This window comes from Neoarius graeffei, chromosome 2 (assembly GCF_027579695.1).
Source record: "Neoarius graeffei isolate fNeoGra1 chromosome 2, fNeoGra1.pri, whole genome shotgun sequence".
In the NCBI taxonomy this organism is placed as follows: domain Eukaryota; kingdom Metazoa; phylum Chordata; class Actinopteri; order Siluriformes; family Ariidae; genus Neoarius; species Neoarius graeffei.
This window is the reverse complement of record NC_083570.1, coordinates 103408786-103429526: the sequence shown is the minus strand read 5'-3', so window position 1 is coordinate 103429526 and position 20741 is coordinate 103408786. Positions and strand designations below refer to the sequence as shown.

General features: G+C 41.8%; 1 protein-coding gene across 1 annotated transcript; it reads left to right on the top strand.

Annotated features, from left to right (window-relative positions):
- The first annotated feature begins 1156 nt into the window (after positions 1-1156).
- LOC132870509 (immunoglobulin lambda-like polypeptide 1) lies at positions 1157-13158 on the top strand. The gene is made up of 5 exons (XM_060904179.1): positions 1157-1237; positions 1354-1454; positions 8771-8840; positions 11933-12017; positions 12839-13158. Exons 1-5 carry the CDS (start codon positions 1157-1159, stop codon positions 13156-13158), a joined length of 657 nt encoding a protein of 218 aa, XP_060760162.1.
- The last annotated feature ends 7583 nt before the right edge of the window (positions 13159-20741 follow it).

Below are 20741 nucleotides of genomic sequence, written 5' to 3'. Positions count from 1 at the left end.
GAGAGATTTCTAATGTGAGTTGTGAGTTAGTGTGGTGTGGTTCCTCTCCTCTACAGAGGGTCATTGTGTCGTATCACATCCTCCATCTCAGCACCTGCAGTCTCTCCCAGCTGCAGCAGTGCAGTCTCTCTACAATCTGACAGAGGGAGGTTTTTGTACGACTCTATAACACTGTGTGAACCAGTAGCCAGAGATGTAATGGTGACTCTGACAGTAATAATCTCCTGCATCTTCAGTCTGGACTCCACTGATGGTCAGAGTGAAATCAGATCCAGATCCACTGCCGCTGAAACGAGCTGGAAAACCTGACTGTCGCTGATTCACATATTTAATCAGTAGTTTAGGAGCTTCTCCAGGTTTCTGCTGATACCAGTGTAAGCGGTCACTAGATGAGTCCTTAGCCACTGCCTGACTGGTTCTACAGTTGATGGTGACTGTTTCTCCTGGAAGAGCAGATTTCACTGCAGGAGTCTGAGTTACTGTGGCTTGACCTTTGCATTCTGAAAAAAAAATGTTTTATATATATAAAATGCAATATCAAATTTAAACATAATTGAAACTGTAAGTGTTTTTGTATGAACAGATCATTGAAGAGATAAAATATGAAGCAGTGTCTGACCTTGAGTCCAGAGGATCAGTGTCCAGATGAAGACGGGGATCAAAGTCATGGTAGCTGTGGGTGAAGTTGCTGTAGCAGCAGCTCTCAGTCATGAAGTGTTAAAGTCACAGCGCTATAAACACTCCCAGAGCACTGAAGCATGTGCTGCCAATGCAAAGTGTCCTCTAAGTATGGAAACACCTTTACCACATTCCTCCAATCTTACTGTAATTCTCACATTATTACAGAGTTACTGTGGGAATTTTACTTGTGGGGTCAGATGGAGATTTTCTGTAAAATACTTTTATGTCAAAGATGCATAAATAAGTGAGTGAGAGAGAGAAGTTTAAACTTTCACTGGTCAGAAAGTCAAAATGAGAGATTTCCTGCAAATTACAGATGTATAATTGTTGTAGAGAAATGACAGACATTGAGTTTTTCACTTTAATTCCATCAGGATTCAGACTGACTACAGAGGAGATTTAGAGGTGAGCATCATTATAAAGTTATTTCCTTACTATCTTTATGTATCATGTATATTGTTTTCTGATTATAGAGATGAATCTCATCACTAATCCATCACTAGGTGTTATTTCTCCTCCAGTCTCCTGCAGTGTGTACAGTACACTGTGCTCCAGAGTCAGACAATTTTATTGAAACATCACTGAGTTTAAACACCAGAGTGACACAAATGTTCTCCAGCTGGTCCGGTGGTGAACTCCTCCGTGTCTCTGCTCCCTCCCTCCTCTCTGCAGCTCTTTGAGGTATCAGCCTTGCTGCTCTGCCTGCTCTCAGCCTATTCTCCACTGGGGGCGCTGCTGAGCTGCACCATGGATGATGCCAAGGTGAATGAGGGGTTCTGACCAGCCCAGAAGAACAAAAGAACCCTGCACCCCTCTGACCCTCTGCAAAAAATGCTGGGAAGAGTCCGAGGTGTTCGGCTGTACCGTCTCCCACCACGACACCACTCAGATCACCTCGTTCTGAAAGAGCCGCTGTAAAGTCCACTAGAATAGAAGTGTACACTTTAAAACATGCTTAGCAGACTGAGGTGGAGTCAGTGGTGTAGCTGTACTGAAATGAAGCTTAAATGTGGAAATCATGTCTCTTTTTTCAGTCGTGAAGTGTCTTTGACAGTGATTTGGATCAGCACCTTTAACAGCAGGTCGAGTGCAGCGCTGTGTGTTGTGCTTGAGTGAGTTCAACTGAAGAACCATGAACATCTGCTGAAAGTGTTGATCTATTCTGGGACTCAGAGCTGTTCATGCAAATGAACTGTTACTGCTTATTTCTCTGACTGGTTGGAATATGCCTAACTCATGAAAAATCTAACACGTACATTTAAAATACACCGAATGACAGAGGTAGACAAAGTACCCAAGTTTATTACTTAAGTCAAAGTACAGATCCCAGTGGTCAAATGTTACTCTGATACAAGTGAAAGTTGTACAGTCAAATTTTTACTTAAGTTAAAGAACTGAACTATTTGCTTTTAAAAATACTTAAATATGAAAAGTAGATTTTCTGTCAGTGCATTGCTGTATTATTGCCACAACGCTTATAAAACCTGCTGCCTCTGAAACAACCGACTGGATTTTCTGACTAGCTTGCAGAACCTGTAGAATAAAAACCTGGTAGAATCTTACAGAATGACACACAACTGTACTGAAAAATAACCATTGTCATTTTCATTCTAAAAAAAAATGTAACACTCCTCTCCACTCCCACAAAGCAGCAGGGTCGTGTTCTACCCAGCTCTGGCAGTGTGTGCACACATCCCATTGTCTCTAGCCACTTTATCCTTCTACAGGGTCGCAGGCAAGCTGGAGCCTATCCCAGCTGACTACGGGCGAAAGGCGGGGTACACCCTGGACAAGTCACCAGGTCATCACAGGGCTGACACATCGACACAGACAACCATTCACACCTACGGTCAATTTAGAGTCACCAGTTAACCTAATCTGTATGTCTTTGGGGGAAACCAGAACACCCAGAGGAAACCCACGCAGACACAGGGAGAACATGCAAACTCCACACAGAAAGGCCCTCGCCAGCCACGGGGCTCGAACCCGGACCTTCTTGCTGCGAGGCAACAGCGCTAACCACTACACCACCGTGCCGTCCTGTGTGCACACATGTATGTGGATATTAATCAGGAAGACAGTGGAATAGCTGTAAATGAAGCTTGCTCAGAAAATAAAAATGACAATCCAACCTGATTAAAACTCAAGTCCAAACCTCGACCTTAATAACTGCCCAACAGGAACACTACTTTAAGCAAGACAAAAAAAAAATTGCAAGACCATCATCTGAGATCAAAATAAAAAATAAATCCAACAATTTGTTGTGACTGACTAGTACAATGCTGTCCATCTCACAGCTCTCGGGTGTGCATGTGTGTGTGTCTGCGCATGCGAGCGCAAGCGTATGTATTCATGCACATCTGAATCTGTCTGTGTAATCATGGTGGTTTAATGTAAAGCTAGCTAGTCAGTGAATCTCCACCTGAGATGCTAGCAAAATCTTTTCAAACCTGAAATTATATTGGGTAGCTCACGTTACTAGCAAAGAAAGATTTCTATATTTTGTTTATTTGACAAGATTATGCTAAAACATATTTCTGGAAGCCCTTCAGATAAGTTAATGTTATTCATGTTGGCATAACTGTGTGTTTACATGCTAACTGACAGTGTCCAAGTTAACTAGCTATGTATTAGCATTAGCCATGGACAAGGCTGTGGCAACTTGGTGGGCAAATCCATAGAAATTAATTTGAATAACCAGACTGCACAGCTATTGCAACATTATCGCTAGCTCTAAAAGCACATAAGATTTCATTGCAAGCTTTCTCTTGGAATAAAACGTTTACATACCTCAATATGTGACCCCTCACCGGATCCAGGGACACATGTCGGCCGAAACGAATCCGAGATAATCACAAAAGAAGCATTTTTTTTCGAAATTTGTGATTTTTGTTTTTTTCCATCATGTGCAAGTTGAGATCTTGAAGAATGCAATCAGTATTTCAGATAGTAGATTGTTTTGTTGGAAAAGCATACATTTTTTGTTGCAAATTGTCTCGTTTTTGTCTGGACTGTAGCCTGCTGGGGGGTGTGGGTAAATTACCATATGGGCCATTCACATGATGATTTAAGTCTTTTTTTTTTTTCGCGAATCAGCTGTATGATCCGAGCTGAGCGCATGGCTACTTAACTGCTAGCCTGGCTAACGCGACTTCAAAGCTCTCCGAGCTCGCAACAGGCCCTCGTGTTGCGTCACGCTTAGGATGGGCGGGCCCAGGCTACTTAACTGCATACAGGCGTGTGACTTCACTATGGAATGAGTTACTAAACAGAGCACAGAGGACCTGACACACCGCGAAGCAAACAGACGCACGGTATTTACATCGGAGATAACCATTTCTAGCAAAAAAAAAATGCAACCTCGTTTTCCAGATTGAATGGAATACTTGAATGATTGGATGATACACGGACCGTTCTAGGACTACATTCCATCGGAGGCATTGGTGTGTGCAAGGCGCTGTTTCTCTTTCTGATGGGGTAAGTTTATTAATCTAAGGCTGTGTGGTTATTTTTGCATGTAACGGAGAGTGTTGTGGTTTGGTTAAGCCTAGGTCACAACTGGACGTACGATTTTTTGGCCGTGTGATTTTTGGCGTTTCCCAAATCGCTGCGTTTTTTTTTTTTTTTTTGTTCATGGAGAAAGACGCGCGTTGGCCGTAAGTTTGTCTTGCAACCTGAAAAAAACGTAAGCACCCGTAGAGTTTGTTTGACATGACAAAGAACCTCTGCGGCCGGTCTGCGGCTCGAAAATCAGCACATCACACGCGCGCTCTCGTGCTTTTCACACACACGCTCTCGTGCGTTTCATGCGCGCTCTCCGTGTGTTTCTTGCGTTTTTTGCATGTAGACCGGCTGTAGGAGCACATACGGCCGGTTGTGACCGAGGCTTTACATGAAACTAGTGTTGTGTTAGTCGTGTCATCATCAGGGGTGCCGCCAGAAATTTTGGGCCCCATGAAAGATTAGAATTTTGGGCCCCCCAACTTTGCCCACCCTCGTCACAATTGCACTATTGTCATTATTTGACTTTTGATAACCCGTGGACCTTGAGTTTGTGACTTTGTTATTACATTTTATGTATTAACCTACCAGGGACTAGATGAAAACTGGTCAGTGACTAATTCTGGTGCATTTACAATCACAAATGAAAATTCAAGATTTTGCCACATGCCTTCTTGTGCTAGGACAATTGGTAGTGAAATGTGTGATGTGACTGCTAATAAATCATAGAAAAAGTTTTCTACCCAGTATCAAAATACCTATGGAAATCCCATAGATTCTTATGTGTTAGGTAGAAAGCTATGTGTACTGTTCTGCAAAAAGGGAATATGTTCAAAGCAAAGTGTGTCTAGACAGAAATTTGAGCGTAAGCAGAGTTAGACTATTGGTTGCCCCTCCATGGACCAGGAGTGTGTCTGTTATTAGCAACACTTTAATCTAGCAAACTGTATATGGCGCTTGCTCATTAAAAACTTCAATCCTAAAGCATTTATGGGTTGTATTGCTGCTTACCTCCTTCTCCAAAGGGGGGTTCAGTGGTTTGGTAGGGCGGAGGTCCCCCTGAGGCTGAATCTGTGCTTATTTAGGGCACCCCATTAGTTATGAAACTGGTTATTAGCACTAGTTATGAGCACCAGCATAACGTAATATTTCATATTGTTTATCACACAAGTCAGTTCAGTTATTAAAATGGAAAAAATGTCACTGTACAAACTGTAAAAGTGTTCTCTTGATAGGCTAATCCAACCACGGTCATACTGTTCATTTACCATTCGCTAATATTTTGAACACACATGTGAGCGATAGCTACCTTTCTTTGGGGAAAACTGAGTAACCAGTTGCCTGCCTGTCCGGTCCCTCTCAGCTTTCAGCTGCCTTTCTTTACGTTTTTGACAGCCACTCTTCATATTTAGCGATCATAGACTGTACGCACTCCACTGCTGGCTGTCAGGCTGCTGCACCGCGACACAGCAGCAAGTAGCGTTGCACTGATCAGCACACAGATTTAACGCATCGCGCTTCTACCAGAACTGGACCGTACCATTTCGCAAAAGGGGGAGGGTTAAATGACAATAATGTTGAAGAACTCAAGAAATAGACAACCTTGTTCAATTAGCTCATTTTACCAGATGGAATATTGCATTGTTGTTATTTCAAAAGTCTTATTAAAATCATTAAAAGCATATTATCAGCCCCTTAAAGGGCCCCATGGCAGTGCTGGCCCCTAGAATTGTTCTAACCTTTCCCCCCCGGCGGCGCCCATGGTCATCATCATGCTATCTTTCTTTCTTACGGTGTGAGTAATTTTTCAACCACAAAACGTTAAAGTATACTTTAGGACTTATTTTTGTACTTCATAATTGTGTTGGGCATACTTTGCATGGAAGGAAAATTGACGTGGTAATCTTTGTTTACATGAAAGTAGTATCATGCTAGCTAGTAGGGGGTAGAGCGTTCCTTAATGTCATGCAAATGAGCACCATTATGTGCCCGCCCTGCACCCAGAGTAGCTGAGATGGAAAACTTTGAGGGTGATTTTCTCCCTTTTCTGTTTTAAGAAGTATACACTTTCAAAAGGCCACACATTCTTCAAATATTGTCAGATCTCCACATGGAAGGCATCATTGGAAAGCTTAGAAACTGTACTTTCTGAATCTGTCAATAACTCAAAATGCCCCCGGGCAGACATGTGTCCCTGGATTCTGTGATCTGCCACATATGCTTCCGCAGGTCAGACGGCGAGTTTTTGTCGGCTGTGATGTGGTACATTTTAGGCAATCAAAGCAAACTTTTAAAATGAAATGAATCTTTAATCCTTTCAGAAAACTGAAACATGGGTTCTAGGTATAGCCATGGCTGTGTGCATTCCCCAGAAGAACTGCCTCCTTCCATTCTGCCATCAACTGATCATGTTAAATAATGTTGCTGAGAAATCACTGAACTTGATTTTATACAGTCTATGGACGTGGCGTGACCCTCGTGATTACTGATAGGCTGTCTCAGTGTCACCTCTGGAAAAAAAAAAAAAAACAATCACATTTTAGAAAAGAAAAGAAAAAACATCCACTTTCAAAGTTGCTTCATCATAACAAGTAACGAGGGCCTTGATAGAAATGTAGTGGAGTGAAAAGTACGACATTTGTTTTTCAAATGTAGTGAAGTTAAAGTCATAAGTTGCCAAAAAAAATTAATACTCAAGTAAAGTACAGATACTTTAAGTACAGTACTCAAGGAAATGTACTTTGTTACTGTCCACCTCTGCTGAAGAATAATCTGATCTCTGAGAAAACATAAAAATAGTCAGAAACCATGACAGGAGTGAAGACACTGAAAGGTACAAAATGTTGACAGATTGACGGGGGGAATCACATATCGAGGCAGTAATAGAGCCTGATTCAAGACCAAAAATCTCATCCAACTGCACACAGAGAGAGAGAGAGAGAGAGATATTGAGTGTGTGTGTGTAAGATCAGGCTCCTATCGTGAAGGTCAAATCAAATCAAATCAAGTTTATTTGTACAGCGCTTTTAACAATAAACATTGTCGCAAAGCAGCTTTACAGAATTTGAACGACTTAAAACATGAGCTAATTTTATCCCTAATCTATCCCCAATGAGCAAGCCTGTGGCGACGGTGGCAAGGAAAAACTCCCTCAGACGACATGAGGAAGAAACCTCGAGAGGAACCAGACTCAAAAGGGAACCCATCCTCATTTGGGCAACAACAGACAGCCTGACTATAATATTAACAGTTTTAACAGGTATAACCCTCAACTGTCCTCATGGGGCCGTCCTTCACAGGAGTGGGGCGATAAAACTCCGACCAGACACAGGGCACCAGGATGGATCAAGCAGGTCCGAGGGGCAGAAGAGGCCAGCATCTCAATCCCAGGATCAACATGTAACTCAGAGGGACAGATGGGGGGGGGGGGAGAGAGAGAGAGAAAGAAAACACGTTGTTAGGTATGCCCTAAAAATGACAAGTATTAAATCTGTGTGGTAGGCTTGCAGAGACGAGAGTCTTTACATCAGGCATGATGCACAATGGCATGTTAATATGGTAAAAAATATATCATGACCTGCTCTGGCTGGATGCTTGATTGGGTGATGGGAGCACACTCCTCAGCAATGATGAGATGCAGACGGGACCGTTAGGCCTGGCCAAGACAATTCAGTTACATTTCACCGGGTCGGGGACATGCGACAGAATGTCTGACGGCCGATTCCCTGCAGGCTACGATAGCCAGTCGAGGTCCCCACCGTCTCCACCAAAAGATTTCCTGTTGACTCCATGTAACTCAGAGGGACAGATTTGGGGTGGGGGGGGAGAGAAAGAAAACACAGGTGGTTAGGTATGCCCAATGTCACCTGAATAAGTAGAAACAGTATACATATTGCACCGAGTACAAGCAGGGACTCCGGCAACTAACTATGACAGCATAACTAAAAGGAGAGAGCCAGAAGGTAACAAAGGCATGAGGGAGCCCCGGGACATAAAGCAGCCAGCCACTGCACTGTCAACAAACTCGAGTGAGCAAGCGAGTGGGGACTGACAGCATCCATACATCCCAGTTTACCAAAACACTCTATGTCTGAGGACCCTCCAGATCTACTCCTTTACCTCATAAACACCATTAACAAAAGGCTTGACTAAACAGATATGTTTTCAGCCTAGACTTAAATGCTGAGACTGTGTCTGATTGAAGGTCCTGAAGGTCCTGATCATGCAAACTTCCTGGAACATAAGATGTGCTTTAGACACTTTAATGTATATCTCCTTGGACAAAAGCAATAAAACAGCAAATTAGAATTCAGGGATAAAACAAACAAACAAACAAAACCTAATTAACTGGATGGGAAATCTATGTATTGCGCTACGTCTTACTGAACTGAATGTGGCCATCGTTAATCAACGTTACAATGTTTCCATGTATAAATGTGCACAAGTGTGTAAAACGAAAAGGTGAATAATTTTAAATAAATTCAGGATATATATTTTTTAAACTATACTGTATTTTCAGGGATCACTGTTCTTGTATCTAGGTCGCAAATATGATTTGAAACTGTTTTGTTTCTCTGTTGTGTTGCAGTAGCGGTTCAGTGGTTAAGGCTCTGAGTAACAGAGCAGAAGGTCAGGGGATCGAGCCTCAGCACTGCCAAGTGACCCTTGATTAAGGCCCTTAACCCTCTCTGCTTTAGGGGCGCTGTATCATGGCTGACCCCAGTTTCCTAACAAGCTGGGACACATGAAGTAAAGAATTATCACTGTGCTGTAATATATATGTGACAAATAAAGGCTTCTTTTCTTGTGTGGTCTGAACAATGTCCCAAAAATTAGTGGTTATGGTTAGATAAGGAACAGGTTAGTGTTCATAGATTTTCTTCCAACTTCACTCATCTGAAACTGAATGATATCCAGCTACTTTTCAGGAATAAAACTCAGAATATCAGTGTAATCCAGTGGGAAAGGAAACATAATATATTCGCTTTTGTTCACTCTGAAATTCTGAGTTTGTGCGATAATGGGAAATGTTCATATATTTATAATTTATTTGCGCTTGTTTAGGACAGGGCAATACCTGTTTACACATTTATTTATTGTGATTTTATACATATTTTCTTCCAGGTCAAGGTCATGATCAGGATTGGAAGAAGCTGGTCATGTGGAGGAGAGAGTGAGGGAGAACAGCATGAAGAGAGAAAACAACAACAACAACGTCTTTTCCATTGTGCTGAACATTATATCCTGTATAGATAGTGGTTGTTAGTCCAATAAATTGAGTTTGACAAAAGTTCACAGTCATGGAGGTAATTTGCAGTTTCCATCCAAAACATCCATTGTTGAATGAGTCAGGAGGCTGTATACCTGTCAGCTCGGTAGCCATTAGCTTTTCCTACATGGACTAACTGAGATATTAAGAGAAGTGAGCTCTCTGCCACGGTCTGAGCTGTTCTTCAGTTCTGAGTCCAAATACAAGTGGATTAAACTTGTGTAGAATACAGTAGACTAATATCATGATAATAAAGTACTGAACAAGCTCTTGAATGACCTCATTGGGCAGAATTGCCCAGATTCTCCTGATCGAAATGAGAAACCTGCATGACCAGATTAGGTGAGGAATATGAGAAACGAAGGGTTGTTGGTTGTCCAAAAATACCTCAAGGTTTTCTGCACAGCTCAGTCTTGCTGAGATTTAGTTTCAGGTGATGAACTGCCATCTATGACAAGAAGTCTGCCAGGCATGTTGAGATCTGTGCAGAAACAAAATGCTGCAAGCCATGAAGGAAAAGGAGAAAGTGTGGAGGATTCAGGAAGAGAGGGAGAGGTATAAATAGAAACTGGGAGGTAGGGCAGGGAGAACAAACATGCAGGATACAAAGTAGTGATCTGAAAAGGAGAGTGGGGTAACAATGATAACGAGAGCTCAGGAAGAATGGCTGAAGACCAGGTCCAGAACATTCAAACTATTGTTTATCGGGAAGCAGTTGGAGAAGGTCATGTTGGAGGAGGTCAGGAAAGAGAGAAGAGAAAGAAAATGGAGATATAAACTAAGGCACTGGGAATAATAATAACAGTAACTGACATCAGGTCAGAAAGAGAAACTGTACTGAGGCAGGTTTAGTGATAGAGGCTGAAAAAAGAGAGAAAATTGTCTATCAAATGATTTGAGTTATGACAAATAAGAATCGAGAAACACATAATCACTGATCTTACAGTAGTGGATGTGATGGACTGTGTGCAGTGTGGTGTGATGATTATTGAGAGATTTCTAATGTGAGTTGTGAGTTAGTGTGGTGTGGTTCCTCTCCTCCACAGAGGGTCATTGTATCGTATCACATCCTCCAACTCAGCACCTGCAGTCTCTCCCAGCTGCAGCAGTGCAGTCTCTCTACAATCTGACTGAGGGAGGTTTTTGTACGACTCTATAACACTGTGTGAACAGGTTGGTGCTACTGATGTAATGGTAACTCTGACAGTAATAATCTCCTGTATCTTCAGTCTGGACTCCACTGATGGTCAGAGTGAAATCAGATCCAGATCCACTGCCACTGAAACGAGCTGGAAAACCTGACTGTAGCTGATTCACAAATTTAATCAGGAGTTTAGGAGCTTCTCCAGGTTTCTGCTGATACCAGTATAAGTAGTGGCCGTATGAGCTGGAATAATACACTGCCTGACTGGTTCTACAGTTGATGGTGACTGTTTCTCCTGGAAGAGCAGATTTCACTGCAGGAGTCTGAGTTACTGTGACTTGACCTCTGCATTCTGAAAAAAACGTATGATACAGAAACTGTTGAAAGAATAATCATGAGACAAACCTGAAAAATGTATTGTCTTGAAGAGTTTGTTTAAAATATAAAAGGTAAAGCTGTGTCTGACCTTGAGTCCAGAGGATCAGTGTCCAGATGAAGACGGGGATCAAAGTCATGGTAGCTGTGGGTGAAGTTGCTGTAGCAGCAGCTCTCAGTCATGAAGTGTTAAAGTCACAGCGCTATAAACACTCCCAGAGCACTGAAGCATGTGCTGCCAATGCAAAGTGTCCTCTAAGTATGGAAACACCTTTACCACATTCCCCCAATCTTACTGTCATTCTCACACTACTACAGAGTTATTGTGTGAATTTTACTTGTGGGGTCAGATGGAGATTTTCTGTAAAACACTTTGAGGTCTAAGATGCATAAATAAGTGAATTAGAGAGAGAAGCTTCAACTTTCACTGGATGGTGTTTGTACTGAATGTTAATGAGTTTCTCACTGTAGTGGATTTATGGTGGAAGAAGCAGCATCAATGTTGGCAGTGAGTAAATACACACTCATATTTTGACTGTAAATTAATCTTTAGTTTATTGTAGGACTTAAATATCATATCATAACTTTCTATCAGTCTACAGAAGCAGTGGAGGAATTATTCTCACTTTAGCTCCACACATTCAGTCATATATTGTAAATTTCTCATGAGAACATCAGCATTTTTACTCCATGAGGCATTCTGGGTAAATCCTGAATAATTGCAGATCGACATTTTGTGACTTTTCAGCTTTAGTTTGTGAAAATTATTTGTGTTTCTTACACACTAATTTCATCCTCAGTTTAGATTGACACTATTGGTGTTTTAAAAGAAAAAAAACAGTAAAATGTAGTAAAACAGTCAGAGAGTTAGTGTATTAATCAGCTGATGTGAGCAGAAGTTGGTGTTTTGTAGCTGTTTTGTAATAAGAGGTTTAAATGGATGGAGAGAGCAGTGAGTTTAGAGCAGCAGGGTTTTTGTACGGCTGCTAAACCTGTTTGTATCACTGTGGTGGACTTTTGGTGGAGGAACCAAACTGTCTGTGGGCCGTAAGTAACCTGTTTACTAATTACTGAAATGGAGTGTGTTCAGATTAATGACTGAAATGGAGTGTGTTCAGATTAATGACTGAAATGGAGTGTGTTCAGATTAATGACTGAAATGGAGTGTGTTCAGATTCATGTTGTAATGTGTAAAGAATATATTTTGGATTTATTTTTCCTCCAAATTCAGATCAGATGTGATTTTTGTGTCACGTACTTCTGTTCCTCAAATTTCCCTTATTTTAGAAGTTTGAAAAATGTCTTTGATTATATTGCTGGTTGTTTATTATAATTTAAACCTTAAATGTATTTGATTCTACTGCTGGTAGTTAATTATAATTTAAATCCAAAAGCGAAGTAGATATCATTATGCAAATTACAGGTGATGTTTTTGTTGAATGATTTTAATACCAGTTAATATCTTAGAGACTGTGAGTCCAAATACAGATTTAAATGTAGAAACCAAAACTGAATTTGCTTAAGTGGTAAATATTCTGTATTTTAAATGTGGCTTATTCATGTTATAAAATGAGCTTCATATTGTTAATGACTGAATACTTGGTCTAATTCAATTTTCCTGTCCAGGGATAACTGTAATATAAATGATTATAGATCTAAGATGTAAAAGTGTTTGAATTGAGTATGAAACGTTTGTGATGCTCCACTGAACTCAATTCTGCTCTGTAAGATATAAAGGGAAGTGAAACACACAGTGAGCTGAAACAAAGCCTGAGTGGCTGACAGCTGTCCATTCCTGTCTCAACTCTGTGTGTGTGTGTGTGTGTGTGTGTGTGTGTGTGTGTGTGTGTGTGTGTGTGTGTGTGTAGGTGTCACTCAGCCCAGTGTGACGGTGTTGCCCCCCTCCAGTGTGGAGCTGCAGCAGGAGAAGGTCACACTCATGTGTGTGGCCGACAAGGGCTTCCCCTCGGACTGGACACTGAGCTGGAAGGTTGATGGGAGCAGCTGGAGCTCGGGGGAGAGCCGCAGCACCGCCGTTCTGCACGCGGACGGCCTCTACAGCTGGAGCAGCACGCTGAGCCTCCACCCGGAGCAGTGGAGGAACAAGGTGGTGACCTGTGAGGCCTCCAAAGACAACCAACCTACTGTGGTGGGCAGAGTGAACACAGAGCAGTGCTCAGAGCTGTGAGCTCACACACACTTTACTCAGCTCACCTTCTACTGCTTCACTGTGTGTTACATGTGGCCTTTACTGCTCAAATGTCCCACTTTCATCATTTCATTTGTGTTATTAACATGTGAGCTCACACACTCCTCAGTTTAACTCAACTCTTCTTCTTAATGATCACTTACATATGTGTTAAGTGTGTGTATCACTGCAATGTCCTGCTTTGAATTATTAATAAAAGCCTTTGAATCATGAAACACTTTTGTTGCACATTATTGTTCATGTTCATCATAAACAAATCACCAAAGCACCTGTCTCAGTATCTGTTATGGACCGTAATATATATATAATATTAATATTATATATATTCATTATAAAGACCAATAATAATAATAATAATAATAATAATAATAATAATAATAATAATCAAGAGAAAGTATCGACAGTGAGGATGTGAATTAAATTATAAAGCGTTTATGTTTAAAAGAGAGTAAGTGGAATGCTTCATGTTGCTTTCACTCATTGGTGAATTGGGGACTGGTGTGATGGTTATGGAAATGCTGTTACACCTACTGTATTAATCACAACTGTAAACCTGGATGTTACTCAGACTGAACTCAAATCAATATTCTGTTACAAAAATCATCAGTATTACTTTTGTAGTGAATTTCCGACACTAAAAGACATGTTACAATTTACTCTGCAGGGGCTCTGCTAGAAATTTTGGGCCCTCTAAAAAAAATATAATAAACATCCCCCTCACCCACCCCTGCAAAAATAAATAAATAAATAAATAAATAAATAAATCACTTCCCTTAGTTTATCCAGAGGAAGTGTTATTAGTGCTTTTAATTAATTATTAGTGTTAGCGAGTTATTCATTCAACAAAATCTGAGTTTGTCAGACACCAGTAATGACCCACTGGATCTGAACACCTCTACTGAATTGATCACAGAAGACACAGACCTTGTTTATGGACCTTGTGCACCAACATCATAGGTCAGAGGTCAAGTTTGTTTATCTGCCATATTGGGTATCAAGCCGCAGCTCACTTCACATGCAGAAATTTTTGGAGATTGATTAAAATTTTCAGACAGAATGGCTTGTTGTGTGGCAGTAGGGTGCTCAAACAGAAAAAGCATGGAGGGTTTATCATTTTTCCGGTTCCCCGCTGATCAAGAGCGGAGGAAGAAGTGGATTGCTGCCGTTAAACGTGTTGACTGGGAACCAAGCGAACACTCGAGATTGTGTGCCCAACATTTCGTGTCAGGCAAGTGGCTTCTACCCCTGTAACGTTAACTGTTTCAGTATAACGCATAAATAATATACATTTTTGTAATAAACATGATACGCTTGTGCATTTTCAACTTTTATGTTTCCTAAATCCCTGACTCGTGGCATTCTACATTGCCATTACTAAAACTAGTAGTAGATCTAGTAATATCTATACATAATAGTTAGTACTACTACTAATTAAAAAACAGTATCATGCTACATGATTCGATAATAGTGATATGCAAATAAGATCTATTCTGAAAAGTCAATGTATGGTACACACCTGTGAAGAAATAACAAAACGCTTTTCACGCATATGAACTAGCACGTTCCATACCCATCCTGAGGAGAAATATCTGTAAGCTTCTAGTGACTTGTAGGCTTTTAGTGACTGACCACTGTAACCCCCTGGCGTGTTGATTAGGTAATGATATACATCGGGGTAACTTACGTCTGGCAGCTCATTACTTGAACAATCAAGCGCAGATTTGGTTTCACTCTTACTAATCATATATGGGTCGACCCCTAAGACAGCAATCTTATCTCTATAATGATTTTTTGCTGTGATATCCAGGGATTCAGCATAAGTCGAGAGGCAGACTTGAGAAGAAGACATCGCGACAGCGGGTATCACGATCAAACTTGCGAAAGCGTGATCCCCAATATGGCGGTGTAAACAGATAATCACGTGACCATGACGTGACGCGCACAAGGTCCATACCCTGATATTACTTTTCACCCCCCAGTGTCAGTCTTTAGTTCGAGACCTCCCCAGGCTGGAGCTCGTAGATAAGTATAAACTTCGTGTAGGCTGGCCTTGGTGTCTCAAACAGATTTCCAAATTTATCCTGATGTCTCCTTCATGTACTGACCCATTATATGCAGTTACATTTCTAGGTTGATGAATAATTATTTAATTCAGAGAAGAAAATTACATGATTCGTTTTTTTTTTCTTGGCTGTGCCAATTTAATAGAAAAAAAAAATACCTGGAAATACAGTAATCCACAATCCAGTGAGAAAAACTCAACATTCATCAACTGATTAAATAAATTAAATCATACATTAAATAAATTATTATATAAAGACTTGAACAATAACAACAATGGGCTAGATAACCACTGTACATACTGTACATACATTTTTAAAGTGGCTTATGTGCTTTGTTGTGCAACAGAGGGGAACATTTATTTAACACGCTCATAAATTTTACATCAACAATTTGGTCATACCATGCTGCCTGCAAATGGATGCATCGAAAACAGAAGCGCGAGAATATTTTTAACAACAAGGATTCAAATTCCAAAAGACAAACACTGAACCTTCTTGGTAGCAAAATCATTGATCAGCTCTTTAAAGTCAAGTGACAGAGCCAACTTGCTTTTGATTGAAAGGACTGCAAGATTATTCAGCCTCTCCTGAGCCATTGTTGATCTCAGATAGCTCTTGATCAGTTTCAGCTTACTAAATACCCTTTCTCTAGCAGCAACAGTAAATGGGAGTGTGCAAAAAATCCTCAGGGCAATGCAACCCTCTCCAAAAATGCTCTGGAGTTGCAATTTGTAAATTGCATTTAGGAGAGAAAGACAGGTGCAGTCAGAGTGGAAAGTAGCAGAAAATATTGAATAAGATGCCTGATTTCATTCTCAAACTGAGGTGTGAGGTCCCTTGCATACTTAATTATCAGTGGCCAACACAGAGAAGAAATAGTACTGTCACTTATCTGCCCAACTTTATGTGTAGCTGCAAATTCTTCAACAATATTTGCTATGGTTTGGAACCGAGTGTCCAAGTCACTTATTATCTGCTCCAGGGCAGTGAAAAATACAGTATTTCGAAATGTTGTTTCTGCACTGTCTTCCTGACCTTCTTCCTCTGAGGTCTCATCCTGGAACCTCTTCCTCTTCTTCTCACGGCTCAGTTCTTTTCTAAACTGAGGTGGAACCCCCATTTGATTAGCAATCAATGATGCCTCAGAGAGGAGAGAATCTCATCCATTTCTAAGAGCCTGCATCTCATCTTAGAGTGCATTTACACTGGCTGCCTCCACCTCAAGTGATATTTTCCCTGACTGGAGTATCACATTTCTGTCATCAATACATTGCAATACTTTCATCCAAATGGTCAGAAGTACAATGACATCAAACAACATAAAGTACTTCCTTAGACCAACAGCTTCAGGTCTAGCCTCACTTGTGAGACTGCATGAGCTGAGTATGGAGCCAAGGGCCTCAATGACATCAGGTTTTGCTACATGTTAAACAGCATCAATCTGTGCACTCCAGCAATGTACATGCAGCACCACTTAACATCACACATCTTGTACCCGTGGTCACTATTCAGAGCGCTATGAGAAGGCCTTTTTAATCCATGTGAAAAAAGAGCACAAGGAATGCAAAAAAGAGCATTTGCACTGTCACTATGAGTTTGAGGTAAAGGAGTAGATCTGGAGGGTCCTCAGACATAGAGTGTTTTGGTAAACTGGGATGTATGGATGCTGTCAGTCCCCACTCGCTTGCTCACTCGAGTTTGTTGACGGTGCAGTGGCTGGCTGCTTTATGTCCCGGGGCTCCCTCATGCCTGTGTTACCTTCTGGCTCTCTCCTTTTAGTTATGCTGTCATAGTTAGTTGCCGGAGTCCCTGCTTGTACTCGGTGCAATATGTATACTGTTCCTACTTATTCAGGTGACATTGGGCATACCTAACCACCTGTGTTTTCTTTCTCTCCCCCCCCCCCACTCCAAATCTGTCCCTCTGAGTTACATGGAGTCAACAGGAAATCTTTTGGTGGAGACGGTGGGGACCTCGACTGGCTATCGTAGCCTGCAGGGAATCGGCCGTCAGACATTCTGTCGCATGTCCCAGACCCGGTGAAATGTAACTGAATTGTCTTGGCCAGGCCTAAGGGTCCCATCTGCATCTCATCATTGCTGAGGAGTGTGCTCCCATCACCCAATCAAGCATCCAGCCAGAGCAGGTCATGATATATTTTTTTTACCATATTAACATGCCATTGTGTGTCATGCCTGATGTAAAGACTCTCGTCTCTGCGAGCCTACCACACAGATTTAATACTTGTCATTTTTAGGGCATACCTAACAACATGTTTTCTTTCTCTCCCCCCCCCCCCCCCCCCCCAATCTGTCCCTCTGAGTTACATGTTGATCCTGGGATTGAGATGCTGGCCTCTTCTGCCCCTCGGACCTGCTTGATCCATCCTGGTGCCCTGTGTCTGGTCGGAGTTTTATCGCCCCACTCCTGTGAAGGACGGCCCCATGAGGACAGTTGAGGGTTATACCTGTTAAAACTGTTAATATTATAGTCAGGCTGTCTGTTGTTGCCCAAATGAGGATGGGTTCCCTTTTGAGTCTGGTTCCTCTCGAGGTTTCTTCCTCATGTCGTCTGAGGGAGTTTTTCCTTGCCACCGTCGCCACAGGCTTGCTCATTGGGGATAGATTAGGGATAAAATTAGCTCATGTTTTAAGTCGTTCAAATTCTGTAAAGCTGCTTTGCGACAATGTTTATTGTTAAAAGCGCTGTACAAATAAACTTGATTTGATTTGATTTGATTTGACTATGAACTAACCAGTCCCTTTTAACCTTTTCTCTGCTGTTTGATGCCTTGAGGTATTTCAAGTAGTCTGGAAATGGCTTTCCCTCTGAATCTTTGGGTATTTCTTTGTCTTCCCTTGTTGCCAATTTTCTAACAATAGTTGCTCTGTCACTGTCGCTTAATTTTGCTGGCCACAAGCCTGGCTCAACTGACAGCAGATCATCTAGTTCTGAAACCAGTGTATGTGACTCAATGACTGAAATGTCCCTGATCTCAGCCTCACTTTGTTCTTTGCTCTTCACTGCTTCCTCCTCCTCATCTGTGTTGCTGTCACTACTTGCACTGTCATTCTTAGCCTCTTCTTCTTTTTGAATATCTCTGGCCTCCTCTCGGGCTGCATCATGGCTTGAAGCCTTGGCTCCAAACTATCCATAAGGTACATAATTCAGAATCTGTCATATAATTGTACTAACACAGCATGTTTTGAGAACCATATGTATGTATTACGAACATTTGGATGGAATGAGCTGCATGCTTGGTTAGTAACATTAGTTGATCAAAAAGGGAAACAAATTTATGATCTTAAAAGTGACAATGGCATTATTCCCTTTACATCGTAAGTCAAGCTATCTAACAGTCTTTTTAGCCAGATTTTGTTCATTTCATATGCCAGTTGTCCATTTCATTACTGGAATTTCTATATGAACGTTCTCAGCTAAAATTGTACTTGCTTGATATAGCTAGCTGCTCACTTGGTAAATGCAGCATAAAATACTAAAAATCAGTCTGCATGAGCCTTACCCCCAAAGCACTTTATTCACAGATCCATTGATCCATCCATTATCTGTAGCAGCTTATCCTGTACAGGGTCGCAGGAGCCTATCCCAGCTGACTACGGGCAAGAGGCAGGGTACACCCGAGACAAGTCACCAGGTCATCGCAGGGCTGACACATAGAGACAAACAACCATTCACACCCACATATATGGTCAATTTAGAGCCACCAATTAGCCTAACCTGCATGTCTTTAGACTGTGGGGGAAACCAGAGCACCTGGAGGAACCCCATGCACATGTGGGAAGAACATGCAAACTCCATACAGAAAGGCCCTTGTTGGCTAATGGGCTCAAACCCAGGACCTTCTTGCTGTGAGGCAACAATGCTAACCACTACACCACCATGCCATCCATTATTCATAGATTTCTCTGTAAATACATTATCAATAATACACTGCTCACCTCCTTCTGCTTCAACTGGGAGGGGGGTTAAGGCAGGGTTCCCTAATCCTGAGGCTGCATCTGTGCATGTTGAGTGCAGATGTCATTAGTGAACAAGCTAGTTATTAGCATGCATCTTAACTTAGGTGGCGCACTAGCTGTATCATCAAAGTCTTTTACGTCCTGTTGGATGGTCTGCTCAGCACCGATGGTCATGACTGTGGGCAACTAGCCCAGCTCGACTCTTACAGAGCTTGCCACAGGTTTCACAGATGAATTCCGTTGTTTGACAAGGTTCATGTCTCTTATGTCTTCTGTCAGACTCCTTTGTCACCAGATCATTTTCAAGTTTTTTGGCACCTTGGTGGAGCTTGTGCCGCCAAGAAATATGATCTTGGACAAGCTTCTCCCAATCAGCTCTGATGTCGAATAATTTCAGGTCACGCTTGCAAACGTCAATGAAGCAAAGCTTTGGATGCCCCCTGTCACATTTGCCACCTGCAAGCTGACCGTACAAAATTTGGTGGGGGAGACGAGAGTGGGCCATGCGGGACACATGGCCCAACCAACGCAGCCTATGTTGTTTCAGGATTGGATACAGGCTTGTGGTGCCACATCTTTTGTGGATCTCCAAGTTTGGAACTTTATCCATCCATGTAACCCCACAGATCTTTCTGAGGCATCTAAGTTGGAAACTGTTAAGTTTCCTTTCAATGTGGGCATGAGAAGCCCATGTCTCACTACCGTAGAGCAGAGCGGACAGTACGCAAGTTTGGTATATGTGCACTTTGGTATGGACTGTAAGACACTTGTTGTCCCAAACATAACTTTCCAGTTTCCCAAACAGATAGGCAGTCTGGCCAATGTATGAGTTAACTTAACAGTTTAGATTTCCAGAAGATGAGACCGTGGAACCTAGGTAACGGAAGTCTTCAACCGTGTCAAGAGGGCTCTCATTGATGGTGATGTGAGGAGGGGGTGCATTTATTGAGAAGGCAACCGTCTTCTTCACACTAATTATTTGGCCAGATTTGTCACAGGTATTGCTGAATGCGTCACATGTACCTTGTAGCTTGGCTACACTATGAGAGCAAAACATGGCATCATCAGCGAAAATTAGTTCATATATCAGGACTGTGCTGGTTTTTGACTTTGCCCTGAGGCACGCAAGATTGAAAAGTTTGCCATCGCTCTGGGTGCTGAGGGCGATGCCTTCAGGGTTTGGAAAAGTGATATGTAGCAGGGTGGATAAGAAGATGCCAAACAGAGTTGGAGCCATCACGCATCCCTGTTTAACTCCACAATTCACTGTGAAGGCTTCTGAGAGGTCACCATCAAAATCTATGCAAGCAGACATTCCGTCATGAAGTGCTTTGATGATAGCTAGGAATTTAGGTGGACAGCCTAACTTGTATAGTACCAGATACAGGCCTTCACAGCTTACCGAGTCAAAGGCTTTGGCTAGGTCTATGAAAACAGCAAGTAAAGGTTTGTTTTGCTCAATGCATTTCTCCTGAAGCAGATGGAGAGTGAAGACCATGTCGATGGTGGATCGATGCCT

Coding starts and splice junctions, on each gene's coding strand:
- LOC132870509 (XM_060904179.1), top strand. CDS start 1,157: ATGAATCTCATCACTAATCCATCACTAGGTGTTATTTCTCCTCCAGTC. Junction 1,455..8,770: donor GATGCCAAGGTGAATGAGGG/GTTCTGACCAGC, acceptor GTTGTGTTGCAG/TAGCGGTTCAGTGGTTAAGG. Junction 12,018..12,838: donor AACCAAACTGTCTGTGGGCC/GTAAGTAACCTG, acceptor GTGTGTGTGTAG/GTGTCACTCAGCCCAGTGTG.